Below are 19025 nucleotides of genomic sequence, written 5' to 3'. Positions count from 1 at the left end.
GTGACACTTAGGTCTAATGTTTTTTATGACTTCTATCATTTATTATTTAACTAAAATTGAATTGAATTGAATTTTGTGTCATTTCCTTTCGTATTTTTTAAGTAAATTATAAAAAATCTTCTGAGATTACAACTTTATTTCTGAAATGGGAGGGATGGGTGTGTGGGAAGGAAAATATGTTCACCCAGGGCACCATTTTCCCTAAGGCTGACTCTGGTTGTACATGCTTAGCTGTTTCCTGGGGCAGTAACAAGAGCTTTCGCCAAACCTTTGTGAAGTGTTTCAAGCAACTAGGATTCTGTCATTCCTTTTGGGAGGGGGGATTCTAGTACATCCCACTACCACAAGTGCACATCTCTTCAACAGCTAACTCACATGTTCTGCACAATTTCATTGTGTTACTCCTCAGACAAGCTTTAGGTAAAGCACTCTTGCCACCATTTTGAAGCATGCAGATGCTGCATACACGACACGCTGAGGTGGCTGAAGCATGCTAATTAGCACACTCCAGCAGACTCAATTAATCAAGTCTGCTCCAACACACTGTAATTACTAAATGCTAAATAGCTATAGCTGTTAACAGGAAGGAAACATAATTATTTAGCTCACTTTTATTGCCGGGGGAGCATGCAGACATAACAACTGTGTCCTAAAAAGCTTATACTGGTATTAGTTAATACAGATATAACTGTTAGATCCATCTATGCCCACTGCTCCCTGTGTCTCAGTCCCAAGTCCCTTCAGCATCACTGACTCGCAGGTTCCTCCATATGCTTCACAATATTTTGTCCAGTTTATGACTTTGCAGTTTACTAGGGTGGAATTTTGTTGTGTTAATTTCTGCTAAGTTTTGCAATCCCTGGTAGAGCCCTTCCAGTTTCCCTGTCTGCCATTTTTTAGCACTTCAAGGTAATATCTGCAAATTTAATTAAAAAGTGTTTACTTTTCCTCAACTTCCAGGTCAAGTGTTAGACAGTACAGGGCCTGTTTTATGCAGTGACTGCTACGGCAATCTGCAGCCTATTTTCAAGGTTCAAATCAGTGCTTATATATACACAATTGAACTGCAGGGTTCACCAGACAATACTGGGGAGCCACCTATATTGAATACCTTCTTTTCAGCTAATAAAGACGAGGCATTCTCAGAGAATAACTTTCCAGAAATGGAGTTACTGGGTGAAACTGCTAAGGTAAGAAACTAGTGAAAGTACATAACACTTACACAACAGATCAAGGAATTCAGGAATTAGATTAAGTCAAAACATGCTATTTCCCATTACAATCCACTACTATACTGGAGGGCAGCAACTACTATATTTTGACTTCTCAAGTCAGTACTTGACAGTAGGACTTGTAGGGCAGCCCCATGAAGACTGCAAAGTCCCAGGTGTAGATTAGGGCCTAATGAACACAAACTGGAAGTTAATGATCCTTTCTGGATATGTTCAAAACATAATTCAAGCTACAGCATCAGTGTAAGGTCCTGTCATCACTTATGAATATGTAAAACATCTTTCCAGGCTCTTTAAAAACATGCAGAGAATCAAAGTAGGTACAAGTTTTAGGACATGTTGCAGAAGGGGCCTTGCTGTCTCCAAAACTTACATACTACTTTTGAAATTTGCTTTTTTTTCATCCAATAAAACATCCTCTTAAGCCAGGTATTATAAATGGATGGATCAAAATCTCTGCCTTCAAGTTACCCACACAGAAGCTCTGATGTGCACAGCCATGATAGGAACAACACATACATAGTCCTTTGCCAATTTACATCTAGAGCACATGCACATTCACAAGAAAAGCACTGGGTTCAGGATGGCTGACTGGCAGAGCACAAAGCATGCTTGCATATTTGTAGCCACTTTAAAATCTGTCACATGGCTGACTTTCTATAGTCTCTGCCAAACCAACTGTGCAGTGCTTACTGAGCTGTGTGCAGAGTGTCTGCAAACTGTCTGTTACTTTCTTGGATGCAATAATGGTCATTAATTAATTAAATGCCGTGCTTGCGACACCCAGAATCAGCTGGAGAGAGACTCACCTGAGTTTTTCTTATCCTTAGGTCAGCAGATGATCTATTCAGTCCTTCTTCTTGTTCAATGCTCTGTTCAATACCTGGTGGTGGATAGAAAGATATGGTTTACTTCATACTGTTTAGAAGGAAAAAAAAGCAGCTGCTCTGCAAAACTACTGCACAAACTGGAACTCAAGAGAAGCATCTGGATCCCACTGTACTCCCTATTTCCTGACACTGGCCTGAATTTTACCCTAGGCTACAAACAGAACTAACTCCAGCTGTCTCTTCTTCTATTTTCAAACAGCAGTCTTGCTTATTTAAACATCTGAAGAATCTCTCTCTCCCCCCTGAGAAAGAACAGGGAAGTAAAACGGAGTGCAAGAGTTCTGTGCCCAGCACAGCAGTGTTTCTTTTAATAGAACTGTAAGCTGCACTGGGGTAAATCACCAGCTCTGAGCTACATGAAAAAAATACTTTAGCTCACTGTACAACTGAAATGGCTCTTTCCTATTTCTACCCACAGTTCTTCTCTCAAATAAAAAAACAGCTTTCCTGAAGCTGGATTGAGAACAGTTTTCTCCCAGGTAACTGTGTCTGAACAGCCAAGGTGTAAGAAGTCTGACTCTGCCAAGAGTCCAGGAGCACCATAATCGCCACCCTGTTGGATACTATTTATTCATTCATACATACATACACACACACACACACACACACACACACATATATATATATTAGACATAGCTCCTTGTAGACCTAGGCACAGACCAGAGTCCAGTCTTCCTTATGATGGCACCAGCCATTCAAAGCCTGGGAACGGACTCCACAAATATGGATTTTACTCCAGAACTGATTTGCCAACTACCGAAGGTCAGAGCTCTTACATGGACTTTTAAAATGTACAGCCTCCCAGCTGTGGAGTCTCCACTACCAACCCACATATTGGGAAGTGACTGATTAGCAATGAAGGGCAGATTTTGAGGTTGTGCTATGAATTTCTGGTGAACGACTTGCTGCAAAGTGGATATTTGCCTTTTTAATTATGCCTAGTACTGCAGCCAAGTAAGATTAATTCCTCACTTGTCCAAAAGCACATTAATTACTGTAGAAAGAGAAGCAGCTGTATCAGGTAACATCAAGCCACAGAAAGAAAGGGCAGCTCTGAAAGGGCCCTGACTGCCACATGGAGGCAAAGGATAAGAAATATGGCTGCATGTCAAAGAGATGGGGGATATGCTCTTCACCACCAGCTCAAAAGCATACGACTTAAAAATGCTACTGTACTAGCAAAGTCAGGCTGCCTTTTTTTGGGAGCCAAAGAAGTCCTGTAGGACACTGTTTATCTGGTTTCTACCTCCTTCTTCACATAGAAGAACATCTGACTTTACTAACCTTTCTGGTCACTACATGGGCATCAAGGTTCTGCTCAGTGGGACCAAGTTTATCTGGATCTGGCCCTAGAGAAGGTTACAAGCCAGGGTAAAGAAATCTTCAGTTGGAAAACAGGGCTATAATAATAAATGCTTGTATGCCTAGAGTTCAGCACCTTGGGTGCCTTTACATGTGCACTGAGGCTGCTCCAATCCACTGTAATTAAAGTGCGTTGGAGCAGACTCAGTTAATTGAGTCTGATGGAGTGTGGTAATTACTGCGCTCCAGCTTCATATGTATCAGCGTTCCCATGCTGAAAAATGGCAACGAGGGCACTTTAACTAAAGCTTGTTTGAAGATCTTTAATTAAAGTGCCCCCATCGCCACTTTTCAGTGTGGAGACATTGATACACGTGACGCTCTGAGAGCCGTTCCTCCCCACCTCTCCCCCCCCACCTCCTGGAGTATGTGTATAAATGCCCCTTGAGTCTGTGGCCCATTTTTCAGAGGTGGATCCACTGTAGCTAGAACAAGTTGAGTTAGAACTCAACATTTCTGGATTCAGACATGAGGTATGTGCTAGTAGTGTAACGTGGGGTTCTGTAAGACATGCCGCCCCATGTTTTTTCACTATGAATGCACAGTTGCTGCCTAGACCCAAAACCAGAGATTTTCTTGCTAAAAGTACCTGCGTGGCTCAGGCATACATCCCATCTATCCTCAGGCACTGCACAGAAGGTATAAAGCATGGCAAGGGACCAGACCAGCCAGCATTCTGCTTCCTTTTTCTTTGGCAGAATGCCTAAGCATATTTATTTAGGAATCCAAAGCAGAGGGGAAGGAGGTCAAGCCATGGAATAGAGGGAGACAATACAGCTCAAAGAATTTCAGTTACTATGGGTAAAAGGCTCTTTTGTCATCTTTCAGTGCTTGTCTCTGTTCATATTCCACCTAGAGATTCTGTACAGAATGCTAAGGAGGAGGCTGCTCATAACCTGGCTGTTGAGCAGATCAAAGCATTGCTTTGCAAAAGAGGCAGCCAAAGCAGATAGATTCTGGTGCCAGTGCATGTTTAATAAAACCATGTCAGACCCATGCAGATGCCTTATACATCAGTGATGGGACATTAAGGGAAGCAAAGGAAGCTGTATGAACACAGACAGAATATGCCCCAACATGTATTCTGTCAGTATTTTGGTAAAGTTGTATCTTATTTTGTCAGGAAAGGGCCAGCGGGTCACTTTGGGAGTCTCTGAATGGATATTGCATCATTTCACAGGGTGCCTATACATGAGCAGGCTGAATTAATCATGCTCCAGCAAACTCCAGCATCTTGTGTATCAGTATTCCTATGCTTAAAAATGGTGGTGAGGGCGCTTTAACTAAAGCTTATCAAATGAGCGCTCGCCTCCCCACTCTGTCCCCACCGTTATGGTGCCGCTCTGCTGTGCCGCCGCCAACACCTCCTGTCCGTAATACTCTTGGAGCACTCTGCTTGGTTGTTTCAGTAACCAATCAGTGCTCCAAGAGTGTTATGGACAGACAGACAGACGAAGCCCTTTATTATATTAGAATAATTTTAACACTTTGCAGCTGTACAAGGTCTGAGAAAGAACATGGGCAACTGCAGTACTTAATAGGAAACTCAAACTATTCTAAGAAGTCATTTCCTAGCGCTGTTCAAGGGAAAACTTTTTTTTTTATCATGACAGATCTGATATAAGACCAGCCAGCTCCTCCAGCCTCCTAGCTGATACTAAGGCCTATGGCCAAGGCTACCTTTGTGGGGAGGTAAAGTAATACAGCTCAAACAGAGTTTTTGCTGAAGACTGAGAGGACCAGGCTGAAATCCCACAATAGTGCTGGTTTCAATGCTGCTGGGGAAAACCTCCCAAGTCCCACTTGTAGTCCCACCATAAGGGGGCAAGAGGTTATTCATTATTTACTGGTGTCCTTCACCTTTCAACAGATACCAAGAACACTCAGACAATTAAAAGAGAAACATACATCTCAATGATGAGAGATACCTGGTATGTTTGGTCGTGGTGACTGCAGAAGACGTATAACAAATCTCAGTCTCACCATGTCCAAGTTCTTCTCTATTTGGATATGGATACTTTCCTTGTAGATTCTTTTGTGTTACCAGATAGCATGGACTGAACAGGATTTTACAAAGTCCATTCAAACACCATGCTGCTGAGTGCAATAGAGGATGCCTGGAATATTGAACTGTATTTTTGTCTTGACGCAGGAGATATGACTGAGGAACAAGTGGAGTGGTGCACTGACAGCTGACCATAGTTGTGGGAATCAGAACCATTTTGGACACAATGGAATCTGTTAAATAACTGTTATTATATTATGCTTGATTTCACCTCAAGATTCTCTGCAGTAATGAAATAGGCAGAAATGCACATATTAATTGTCCTGCCCACTGAATCGGAAAAGCATTTCCCTGAGAACCTTGGCTCCAAGCATTCCTAGAGCTACAACTCGGACATATATTTTCATGCATATTGCTAACTGGTCAAGAGATGGATGATTCTACCATTATAAAGCCATGGAGCTCCCCATTTATGACCCCTGTAGAAATGTCTTCTGAGAATTTTGGCAAGCGGGTTTTGAAGCTTGATATACTGATGTGATTGCTTATACATTAATTCCAGAGAATGATTGTTTCTATGCATAACTAGTGAAACTTAACTCCCTCGTATGAGCCCTGATGATGGGCAGACAGAGGAGCTGCTTGAGATGTACTTTATTTTCTCTTGATTGCAGACTCATTGAGCCTGTGGAATTCCAGAACTCCCTGGGGGATATTCCCACTGACTGTGACAGCTACTCTGGTGATGGCCTGGTCAAACTGTGGAATAATAAGTATGCTGACCTTGGCTGTAGATATGGCAGCACACAGGCATACATACAGACCCATCACTGCAGTGGCACAGATCTCCCTGGTATGCAGGCCAGCTGGGATGGCTGAAGCAGACGAGCAGGCAGTTAAAGCGCAACTCAACTAATACCAAAGCCAATTAATTGCAGCATAGTTGCTTTTTAAAGGACTGTACTATGGCAGTGCCTGCAGCAGAGAGACTCTTTCATCTCTACTACAGTTGTGTCTGCAAAGTGTTACCTAGCAGAACTGTTCTGGGAGTGAATGCCGTGGTAAATCTGGAAATCAAGTTATTCACAGTCCACGGTGATGAGTTTGCTACCTCCTTTGCACATAAAAATTCTTTGAATCCAGTATAGCTTAGGAACCACCAATTTACCTGCAGACACTGAATTTGGGATTGAGGAAGCTTGGTGTTGCCTGGTATAAATAAATCAGTTTTCAACTGTTTCAGTATTTCAGTAGCTTTTGATAAAGTTAATCATTAGGTGTTCATAATGCATTTACATGACCTGGTGTGTATTTGGAGCACTGCTCTTAATTGGTTCCACTCTTTCCTAGTGGCAAGGTCCCCAAGAGTGATGAGAGAGTACTTGCCACCCCTCAGGACCTTTTCTATAGGGTAACTTAGAATCACAGAATCACAAAAGATTAGGGTTGGAAGGGAACTTGGGAGGTCATCCAGTCCAACCCCCTGCTCAAAGCAAGGCCATCCCCAACTAAATCATTCTAGCCATGCCTTTGTCAAGCCAGGTATTAAAATCCTCCAAAGATGGAGATCCCACAACCTCTCTGGGTAACCTTGTCCAGTGCTTTATATCCCTCCTGGACAGAAAGTTTTTCCTAATATCTAATCCCTTGCTGTAAATTGAGACCACTGCTCCTTGTTCTGTTATCTGCCGACACTAAGACTATTCTAGCTCCATCCTCCACTGGATTCTCTCCAATTTGTCCACATCCTTTTTGTAGTGGGGAGCCCAAAACTGGACACAGTACTCCAGATGTGGCCTCACCAGTGCCATATAGGCTTGCAGAAGGTAGGATTCTGAACAACAGCCAGCATGGCTTTGTCACGGCCAGGTCTTGTTTTACCAGCCTCATCTCCTTTTATGATCAGGTAACTCGCCACCTGGATAAGAGAGAGGAGGCTAACATTGTATACCTTGACTTCCAAAAAGCCTTTGATCTGGTACCCCACAATGTTTTCTTGAGAAAAAATTGGAGGATTGTGGGCTTCACTGCGAGACAGTTAGGTGGGTAGGAAGCTGACTGCAGGGTAGGACCCAGAGAGTTCTAATGAACGGATCTGTGTCGTCCTGGCAGAAAGTGACCAGTGGTGTCCCTTGGGGGTCCGTGCTTGGTCCAGTGTTTTTCAACATTTTTATCAATGATTTGGATGTGGGGGTTGAAGAGTTCATTGTCCAAGTTCGCGGATGACACCAAGTTATGGGGAAGCGTGGTCACGCTTGAAGATAGGCTACAGATACAGGTGGACCTAGACAGGCTGGCAAGTTAGGCGAATCGGAACCAGATGAAGTTCAACACTGAGTGTTCTACCTGGGGATGAACAATCCTCTACATACCTACAGGCTTGGCAGCACCAAACTGACCAGCACCATGAATGAAAGCGATGTGGGGGTAATAATAGAGAGCAGTATGAATATGAGCCAGCAGTCTGATGCTGTAGCCAGCAGGGCAAATAATATTCTGGCAAGCATCAATGGATGCATCTCCAGCAAAACCAAGGAAGTGATTTTTCTGCTCTACTCAGCATTGGTGAGACCACAGCTGGAGTATTGTGTCTGATTCATAGATTCACAGATTCTAGGGTCAGAAGGGACCTCAGTGGGCCATCTAGTCTGACCCCCTGCCCCTGACTGGCACGAAAAGGGTCACCAAACCTGGGGTCATGTGAACCCAGCCAGGTGCCTGTCCAGTCTCCTCTTGAAGGCCCCCAAGGATGGGGCGAGCACCACCTCCCTTGGAAGCCCATTCCAGATCCTGGCAACCCTGACTGTGAAGAACTTTTTTCTAATGTCCAGTTTAAACCTTCTCTCCAGTAGCTTATGGCCATTGTTCCTTGTTGTTCCAGGGGGTGCCCTGGTAAACAGATCATCTCCTACTTCATGTTGCTCTCCCCTTATGAATTTGTACACCACCACGAGGTCCCCTCTCAGCCTTCTCTTGGAGAAGCTGAAGAGGTTAGGGTCCCTTAGCCTTTCCTTGTAGGGCCTTCCCTACAGGCCTCTAATCAGACAAGTGGCTCTTCTTTGGACCCTCTCTAGGTTGTCTGCATCCCACTTGAATTGCGGCACAGTACTCCAGCTGTGGCCTGACCAGTGCCACATAGAGAGGAAGAATCACCTCCCTGGACCTATTTGTGAAGCACCTAGGGATACAAGACAAGGTGTGATTGGCTCTGCCAACTACTTCATCACATTGACGACTCATGTTCGTCCTGGAGTCAACAGTGACTCTAAGATCTCTTTCGGCCTCAGTGGTGCTGAGAAGGTCGCCCCCCAGCCTATAGCTATGATGGCAGTTTTTTCTCCCTAGATGCAGCACCTTGCACTTGTCCTTATTGAATTGCATCCTGTTGCTCTCAGCCCACTTCCCCAACCTGTCTAGGTCAGTCTGGATCTGGTTCCTCCTCTCTAGGGTGTTATCTTCACCTGGACACCACACTTCTGGGCACCATGCTTTAACAAGAATGTGGTAAAGCTTGAGAGAGTCTAAAGAAGGGCCACCTGTATGATGACAGACTTGCACAGCAAACCATACAAGGAAAGGCTGAGGGACCTGGGACTCTTCAGCCTGAAAAAGAGAAGGCTGAGTGGGGACTTCATAGCAGCTCACCACTACATCAGGGGAGTACATCAAGGGCTCAGTGAACAACTGTTCACCAGGAGTAATAGCCACAAACTCCTGGAAGACTATTTCAGGTTCAACACTAGGAAAAACTTCTTCACAGTTAGGGTGTCCAGACTGTGAAATAAGCTCCCTCCAGAGGTGGTGCAATTGCCTACCCTGGAAATCTTCAAGAGACTGGATGGTCACCTTGCTGGGCTCACCTGACCCCAGTTGTCTTTCCTGCCTGGTGCAGTGGGGCTGGACCGGATGATCTTCTGAGGTCCCTTCCAGCCTTACAATCTGAGTCTATGAATAGAAGGGAACAATCATTTCCCTCAATCTGCTGGCCATGTTCCTACTAATGCAGCTCCTGTATGCCATTACCTTCTTCATAGGGGCACACAGCTGGCTCATATTCAGCTTATTGTCCACTGTAACACCTAGATCCTTTTCTGTTGAGCTGCTGCTTAGCCAGTCAGTCTCCAGTCTTGTACCACTCCATAGGGTTGTTCTGTCCTAAGTGCAGACTTTGCACTTCTTATTGAACCTCATGAGATTTTCTTTTGGTCCACTCCTTCAATTTGTCTAGGTCTCTCTGAATTCTAGCCCTACCCTCCAGTGTATATGCTACTCCACCTAACCTGGAGTAATCTGCAAACATACTGAGGGTATACTCTATCCCATCTTACAGATCATTGATGAAGATATTGAACAAAACCAGCCCCAGGACCGAACCCTGGGACAGTCCACTTGATACCAGCTACCAACCAGATATCAAGCCATTGATTACTGCCCTTTAAGTCCAATGATCCAGCCACTTCTCTATCCACCTTACAGTTCATTCATCCAACCCATACTTCCTTAACTTGCTTACACGAATGGTGGGGGAGACCGTATCAAAAGCATTGCTAAAGTGAAGGTGTATCATGTCCACTATTCTCCCTGCATCCGTGGAGCCAGTCCTATAAGGTCCTAAATGGCCTGGGCTCTACATACCCTAGGGGCTACCTCCTCCTTTATGTTCCATCATAATCCTTAAAGACAGCCAAGAACAATCTCCTTTAAATTACACCTGTCCACCAAGCTTGTTTGGCAAAAACATGGGAATTCATTCTTGACAGTCTCTCTTCAGCTCTGAAACACCTTTCCCCCTTGTGATCCATAAGAGCCAAATCCTGGATATTTTCCAGAAGAAAGTCTTTTTTTTTTTATTTGGGCAGTCTTTTAGCAGATAGAGCTATGTTTTGGGATGATGTCTGGAGAATTTTTTTTTATCAATTTCTATGTTATACTAATATTTTATCTATATTATGACATTTTATTTTTAGTATAGGCCAACCTGAGCCTTTTGGGGACAGCAGCCTAGAAGGCAGGAAGGTATGGAAACCTAATGAATTTAGGACTCTGATATCGGTCTTCTCACTGATGACATTGCCCTCAAATGACACATTCTCACATGGGAATGTCACTGTGTTATAACCAAAGAAAAGGCCATTTAAGGCCATCTGCAAATAGATCTCATCAGCAATTTGCCTTCTCTGACAGTTTCCATAGGTTGTTCTCTTTTTTTCTGGAGGCCATTTAATTAAATTCACATTTTGCCACGATTGCCTGATAAATCAAACTGTAGAATGTCAAGCTCAGTAATGACTAATTTATTCTCCACAGAAGTGCAGTCATTCAGCCTTTCTGTCAGAGGATGTTTATTATGATGGAGACCAAAGAAAGAAAAAGGCAGCAGCTAAGACCTTCAGGGAATCTGACGGGGTTCAAGAACAGAATACTGTGCTCCTCCAGGTAGGATATAAGAAAGTGAAGTCAGGACAATAGCAGCAGGATCCTGCCTGTCTTTGCTGGCATTTGAGGAATATAACATCTCAGAGCCCGAAGGAGGCACCGTTGAGAAAAGAATCACTAAAAAGTTTACCTTGGCCTGTGGTTGGTACTGGCGAGCAGAATAGTACCATGAAGATCCCAGCTCACCTTTTGGCACTACATGCATATCTCCAGTGTGGCTTATGGGTGGGTGCCAGACAAGCATAGTGGCAGTCCTTTTTTACCTAGAACTGATAAAATTGATGTCCACGGTGCCACATCACCATACAAAGTTCTGCTCGATACAGAAGGCAGCTGGTTGCCAGGTACTGCTCATATGGGAATCAAGGGAAGTCCATGCCAATAGTTCAAATACTAAGAAACACTGGAGAAGCTCTAGATTTTAGCACTAAAGTGCTTTTTAGGAACCCCAGTGACATTCATATGGGGATGCAGTGTTTCCTCAGACTTAAAACAGCAGGGATAAGCAGAAGTTTTTATGAGGAGTATTTTGAAGACAATTTGTTTCTCATTTCCTTCCTAGGCAATTCAGTTTGCCCTCCTCTGCTCCCATCTTTTCTCTAAGAACTGAATTCTTGAGTAAATAGCTTGAGGAAAGGAACTCTCGAGTCCAACACTACTGACTTCTGATCCTGCTATACATGAAGCCTGTGGGGCCAGATGAAGGCTGAGTCAAATATAGATGATTTGTCAAAATACTCCTGAATTGATTTTCCCTCAGCCAAAAAAAGTGACCTACAGTAAGCTTCCCCCAAACAAAATAAGGGTCACCCTTATTTAAATATAGTCTCTCTTTGCACTAAAGATGAATAAGAAGTGGAAGTGAAAGCTCTACGGGATACTCCTTCTTAGGGATATGTGAAGGGGTCCCTATTCGATTCAGATTTGGCCTGAATCAGGAACACTGATTCGATTCGTGGATTCGGAACACTGTCCCTGATTCAATTTGGCTGATTCTGAATCTGAGGATTTGATGCTGATTCGGAGAATCAGTGATTCGGACATAGACACAGATTTAAAAGTTTTTCTACATACCTTGAGGTACCAGTGTGGCTTGTGATCACTGCGATGCTGGGGTGCATGGAGCATCCCACAGGGGTGCGGGGGGACCCTCCACATGCTCAGCAGCAAACCCAGAAGTACTTCCGGTCCACTTTTGGGTCCACTGGGGAGCACACTGGGAGACCCCCCCCCCCCCCCCGCGCCCCTCAGCTCAGCGATTGGCTGCAGGGGGACCTCGGGTGCCCCCACCCCAGACCCAGGAGGCACCAGTCACCGAGCCAGGAGGGGCACAGGGGGACCAAGCGCGCTGGGGAGCCTCCCACACTCCTGTGGGACACACCATCCACCCCAGCATTGCAGCACATTTAAAGCTGTGTCTATATCCGAATCTCTGAATCTTTCTGAATCTCTCCGAATTGATTCAGAGAGATTAAAGGTCCCTCTGATTTGATTCAGATTTGGAGATTCAGCCACCAAATCGGAATGAATCTCTTCCGGAATTGGATCAGAGACCGAAGCTTCGCACAGCCCTACTCCTTATTTCCCCTGTCCCTTAAATTATGCTAAACAAACACTGATATCTAAGAACTTCAAGTACTCACAAGTAGCTATGAACATAAATTGAGATAAGAAAGCTGGCCCAGATACAGACACTGGCATTTTGTCTGATAGTAGCGAGAAGGAACTAGCATGCCAGTTGGTCTTGCCCTACCCTTCCTGCCCTCTGTATGGTATACAGGGACAGTGACAGAGCGCAGACATGGACTGGATGACCACTGCTGGCTGGGAACTCTAGTCTGAGGCACGCAAAGTGCAGGCACACACAGTATATGCACAATGGAGTACATACAGGGTCAAGCCCCCAAAGACCTTCAAGTCCAGTCAGCCCTGAGGCTGCTGCAACTGTTGTGGCACCTTAGATGCTGTTACAACCCCCCTAGGTTAGTTGAGTGGCTTTGTGTTACCGGTGATTTTTTGGGCAGTGACCTGGCGGTGCCCATCTCCTCTCCTGGTATGGATGGGTGTTGGCTCGCAGAGAGCTCATCTGCCTTTTGACAGGTGTTGTTTTTAGTCCTGCTGGGTGTCCACACACCCTCCTCATCCAGGATAGCCCAGGTGTGGGTGCCAGTTTAATTGCTGACAACCTAACCGTGGAACAGGCTGTACTGGTTTACATGGTACCAGATAGCAGACCAAGAGAGGCCTGGCCTGATTAGCAAAATACCTTCAACCATCCATACCTGAAAAATGATGTGGGGTGGCCATGACAGTCACAGTGCTAGAGAAAGGCATTCTTACATGGCAGGCCTATTCAACACTAGCGCAAATTTCCAGAGCTGCATAATCATGGAACGGAGTGAAAATGGCTCCTGAAGAGGCAAAAACATTATTTTCCTAATTGTACAGGATGCAACAATTGGCCCTTGAAATGGCACATGTCTAAACTTATGCCCCAAAAGGCAAGCAGTCTGCTTTTGTAGACCAAACTCAGTGCCAAAAGGAAAGCTAACCAGTAAAGGAAAAGTTCAAGAGTCACTGCTAAAACTCTCTATGGACTGCAATTTCCAGACACTGTGGTCACCAGAATCACAGCAGGAGACACTGTGTAGCCCTGGCTGAATGAGTCTGCCACCTGGGGCTCCAGTCTGCCTCAAGTGTTTCTTAAATCCATCACCAGCAAGACCTAGTCAGAGTATTCCTGCATGCTGCAGTCATCCTCGGGTCAATAGTCTCATTGTCTTCACTTCCTGGTTGTTACAAAGATTGATTCTTCTGATAATGGAAACTGTCCATCAGGTTCACTACACAGCCTTTTCTTTGCTGCCGCAAGGTAGAAAGATGCCAGCAAAATGGAGAGCACTGATAAAAGAGATGACCTTCCTTTACTCTCTCCTTCACTCCAGTCCTCCCTAGAAGGGCCCTGCATCTTCAGAACTGGCACCATATATCAATCTGAATGACTGACCCAGGAGGGGAGAAGTATACGTCTGGAATAAACTGATTACCCAGCTGGCCACTAGACATGAAGATTGTACTACTGATGCAGAGCCTAGTGAGGATAAATCTGTCTTGGCAAAAGTGACAAATACCAGAACAGAGGTTTTACCTTGTCCTGTAACTTCAAGCACAAGCACTCCAGAGAGGAAGGAGCCTCTGTCTCAGCACACTGGCCTGTTTCATCCTGTACAGGTGTTACACTAGTGCATTAGCCGGGAAACAGCTGGCCGTACAGAGAGTGGACCCATAGGCGAATAAGGATTAGTAATCATGGGACTGATTCCAATAGTCTCCCAACTGGCCCCAGGTGGGGCCAGGGCTTTAGACAGGCTGAAGGTCAGAGGGTGGCCACAGCCAGAGAAAAGAGGATCAGGGTACTGGTGGTACAGTGTAGAGAGATCCAGGGTGAAGTACCATCTGTGATGATGGGGGTCCAAGAGGGAAAAGCACGCCAGGAGAGAGGGAGATCTGAGGGAAAGTACTGGACCTCTGAATCAGTGCAGGGAACAGGAGAGGGCTTATGGGGCAGGAGAAGGCATCTGGAACAAGTGGCCTTGGAAGCCTGCATAGGGGACGAGAGACCAAGCACTCTGAAGGTGCAGAAGAGAGCTGTGTAAGAGGCTGAGGGTCTGAGGACCTGGAGGAGGGCTGCGTGAATGTAGATGTGCCATGCAATTAGCTCATAAGGCAAAGGACTATAGCCATCAGGTGGTCACTAGAGCAAAACCAGGTCTGGGAAGCCCTGGGGCAGCCTCCCTTTTATAACCATAAAAGACATCAAGATGTGGCAAGCAAGTGAAGGAGAGAGAGTTCCCAGAGTAAGCAGGGCAAAAAGGGAATTTTTGGAGGCCTCCAGGGGCATCTGGTCACCTCTGGGGATGTCATCCTGCCATACTGGTCATGTCTTGCAGAGGAGGTAGTTCCACTCTGTGTAATCTTAATGAGAGTGCCCTGGGAATAATGCATTCAGTATTGGGACCCGAAGACAGGCACATCTCAGATGTGCTCTATTAACAAAGGAAGACACAGTTCTTCCTTGAAGATATATATAAAGTTTACCCCACAAGGCACTCTTTTCAGCCATCAGATACCCAGGCAAACCAAACTGCTTTCACTTACTGTAGCCTTGTTTAAAGGAACAAGATGAGGGAAGCAACTCCTCCAACAAATGCCAGTGAAAACAGCCGGCCCATACAGATACTAATTACCACCCCAGGTGCTCACTAGGCCTTTCAGCTTCTGCATCTCAAACCCTCTCGTTAGAGCTCTGCAGAAGTTCTTTCCTCTCTATCACTGTGCTCCAAAATGAGACTCTCTCCATGGGACTGCATTAACCCCTTCCTGCTGTCAGGATGCACAGAGCCTATATAGCCTATTGCAACACATTCATATCAGCAAAAAAAAAAAAAAAAATCAGAGAAAGCAGCGACAAATACAACCTGAGGGCTGCACAGGGCAATTTACAAATAGATATTAAAGCTACAGATGGCAAACGGTTCATCAGAGGCAGCCTGAGAAAAGTGTAACCCCTACAGCAAACAAGTAATTGCTTGGTACAGTCCAGCTGGGCATAATTAGGGCCCACAGGATGAATCAGACATACAAGTTACAGCTAAATATCAGATGCAGGTCATCTCTGACTAGAAGGGTTGGGAAGCTCGTTGCTTTGGATCTTTCATACTAGACTGGAAGATACTAGTGAAGATCCTGCATGGACCCATCTTGTGCAGGCAGGGACCACACTGAGCAATCTACTACACATAGCTCTTCCTTCCCTAATACCCAACTATAACAGCATGGTCTGTCCCTGTAAGAAGGGGTAGCCAGGTCTATTAGGGATCCGCAGTTGCAGGGCCTTCTGCTAATAAGGGAGCATCCCACAGAGAGCTTAAAACCTGGAGGGGGAGAAGGGTAAGCTGTAGGGGAACAGTTTGCAGAGAAGCAAGCCATGAGTAAGACCAGCTTGCTACAAAGAGGAGCAAGGCTGCTCTGCTGGAGGTCAGAATCAAGGGGATTCCCCTCCTAGTCCCTGGGACAGGGCATAAAGATCTGGATTTGTTTGCCTATTTGCCTATTTGTTTGAGGATTAAAGACTGTGTTTTAGTGGGGAGAAGTGACTGAGGAGCTCCTCAGGGAACAAACCTGCTCACAGAAGTCAGGATGCTAAGCAGTCCCTTTATACCAACTCTGATGCTCAGCTTTCTACACGAGTTCAGTTTGCTAATGGAAGATACGGCCACACTGTGGTACTGAGTGATTTGACTACATGCCAAGCACTCCTAAATTTTGCAGGAATGGTAGTTTATCGGACACTTATGACATATCTTCTGTTTCCATCCTCCCATGTGCATGATGAGGCTGGGAGCTGGGAAATATTCATTCTGTAGCAAAATACTCAATGCTGTGATAACTGAGGAAAAATACTAGATTCCCTGGCCACACAGTCAGAGTCCACAGTATCCCAAACAAGATGGTGAGGGAGGGTCATTCCACTCAGCCATGTTTTAAGCTCTTTTCCAGAGCAGCATCATTTTCCATGTGGGTCAATTTATTTTTAAGAAATGATCTTCATAGCCAGAAAGGCTAGATACTTAGCATTAAAAAAAAGCTGAAGGGAGCAATAAATGCCGCAGTACATTGTATAATTGCAAAACTGGAGCATACATAGCATTCTGAACTTGGTTCAATGGCACAGAAGCCACTGATCAAAGTCTAGTAAGTACGCAAGATCCCTTTAGGGAGCTAAGAGAGACTGGTGCAGGAGTCAGGAGGCCATTCGCTTGCATTCTGTAGGAACGCTGCAAACAGATACTTACTCTTTAACTTGGAGCGCACTTTGTTTGCCGTCTTTTTGATGTCGGACATTAATTCTTCTAGCTCGTCCTTTGTTTCTAGAGGGAGAAAGGAGAAAACAAAGTTGGTTGCCTTGGAGATACTCGATGATCCCAATTTGGTCAAGTCACTGAATGACTTAATTGTTCAAATCATGCAAGCACATGCAGCCTCCATTCCCTCCCAAAAGGTCGACATGGGTCCCTTCAAGAACCTCACATTGTTACCCAGGCAACCTCTCCATCCAACCAGCAATCCTGCACCCATTCGGTTGCTAATTTTAGGCTCACCAGAACCAGGGCATAGGTCACTGTTGCCCAGCATCAGAAACTGAGTTCCTTCTACCCAGGAGCCAAAGACCACCTCACCTGCATTCCTGCCCTCATGGTCTTCAGAGCAGGAGGATGTAGGGTTTGGTCCCAAGAAGGGTAAGGCTCAGCACCCTGCTCTTTCTTGCCCTGGTATCTCACTGCAAGAAGGGTCACAGCCAGGTGCGAGTGTGAAGCACTTCCTCCCCTATCCCCACCAGGTTTAGCAGCTGGCCTCTACAGTGCTGCCCACCCTCCCTTGGGGAAGCAGATTAGGAGTCACTGCAGAGCAGGTGAGAACCTTGTGACTTCAGGCTTGAGTGAGTGACAGACCACTGACACCAGAAATGAATCCTGCCAAGCCCTTCCCCAAGGTACCTAGCGGTACAGGGGGAGCAGCTTTGATGTCAGACATGCTAAGATTTGATATGCCAATTCCAAACCGTCTGCAGGCACCAACTGGTGATACTCTGCACTAGACTCTCACTTTGCTCTTCTACAGGGGAACTTTAGTTAGGGCCAATCAGAAAGTAGGGGTTTCGCCACCTTTTCCAAACAGAAACTGGGGAGAAATAGGGTTTTAGATGACAATGCTGGACAGCCTAGCTAGCGAAACCCTGGGGAGGAGGGAGGGGGCGGGGGTACACTGCCAAGAGCTTTCAAGTGTGTTAAGGAGAGTGTCTCCTCTACCCCAAAAGCTAGAAGTCTTCAGTGACACTGTTTGACTAATTACCAGGCTCTGCCCTCCAGCTCCCTGATGGGGAGTTGTTGCCTCTTGCAGAAATATTTGGACTGAAATGACATGGGACTCACAATCCCATGTCATGAGTGGTTCTGGGCAGTCAGTCACGAACATGACAAACTAATGGGATTCCATTTTTTATAGTTTGGAGGAACAAGAGACTTTTAGGTGTAAACAGAAGTATTGGCAGGGGAAATCAAGCAGTTTTTCCTCTCTCACCATCCAGGTTCTCCCAACTACTTTTGTGTCAAACTCATTTATCATTAATCACTCTCAGTATTTCTCCAGAACAGGGGTGGGCAAAATACAGCTCACAGGCTGGATCTGGCTCGCCAGGCAATTTCATCCAGCCCACGGACGGGCGCACATCAACTAACTGTACCTGGCCTGGCCTGCGGCTGCCTCTGCTGCACTCTGCATAGGGCCAAGCCCTGCCCACTCCCATGAAGGTAGCACACTGCACTCCCACCTTCACCTGCGGGAGGGCCCTGGCCAGTGTGTGCAGTTTCCAGAACCCCTGCCTCCAGCGGCTCCTCCTCTTGTCCCTGCTGCAGCACTCTTGGCAGCTGGTAGGGAACTGGTGGTGAGCAGGGGGGAAACTGCAGCTGGGTGGGAGCAAAGGGCCAGCACCAGGACTGGTGGGAGCATGGAGCCTGCAGCATAAGCCAGGGCTGGCAGGAGCACAGGGCCCATGCCAGGGCCAGAGCTGGTGGGAGCGCAGAGACTGGGTCTGCGGAAGCACGGGCCAGCCTGTCTCCATGGTGTGGGACTCCCAGGGGCTCATGTGCAGCTCCCAGGACTTGGCTAGGAGCCACAGGCAATAGAACCAGCAGCCTGGCTCTGCTCCCTGCTACCATGTGCAGTTCCTGGGACTCGGCCAGGAGTGGTGGGGAGCCCCACGCGATGGAGCCAGGCCAGCTTGGCTCCGCTCCCTGCCGCACCAGCCAACTCACAGGAGCTGCAGGTGGTGGCAGGGACTGGGGCCAGGCCACTGGCTCTAGCATGCAGGGCTCCCCCTAGTGGTGCTCAGCTCCAGCCAAGTCCCAAGAGCTGCACTTGAGTTATGGAGAGCATTGCATGATGCAACCAGGCTGGCCTCTCCCTACTCCCTGCCACCACCTCCAGATCCTAGGACTCGGCTGGAGCTGTGCAGTGCTGGGGGGCTCTGTCTGCCCTGAG

The 19025-nt window shown here is 46.2% G+C and overlaps 1 protein-coding gene across 4 annotated transcripts in view; it reads right to left on the bottom strand.

The window, feature by feature from the left end:
• The window catches only part of STX1A (syntaxin 1A), a 303668-nt gene that overhangs the window by 78844 nt on the left and 205799 nt on the right, over positions 1-19025 (bottom strand). For all 4 annotated transcript variants that reach the window (XM_019492579.2, XM_059717358.1, XM_059717359.1 and 1 more), the window contains 2 exons: positions 16781-16855; positions 2042-2115 (listed from right to left, as the gene is read on the bottom strand). In XM_019492579.2, coding sequence (XP_019348124.1) covers positions 2042-2115; positions 16781-16855 — 149 coding nt within the window. The remainder of the gene's footprint in view (positions 1-2041; positions 2116-16780; positions 16856-19025) is intronic.

Source organism: Alligator mississippiensis, chromosome 14, assembly GCF_030867095.1.
Source record: "Alligator mississippiensis isolate rAllMis1 chromosome 14, rAllMis1, whole genome shotgun sequence".
In the NCBI taxonomy this organism is placed as follows: domain Eukaryota; kingdom Metazoa; phylum Chordata; order Crocodylia; family Alligatoridae; genus Alligator; species Alligator mississippiensis.
Note: the sequence above shows the minus strand (reverse complement) of the source record. Positions and strands in the feature narration are given on the sequence as shown.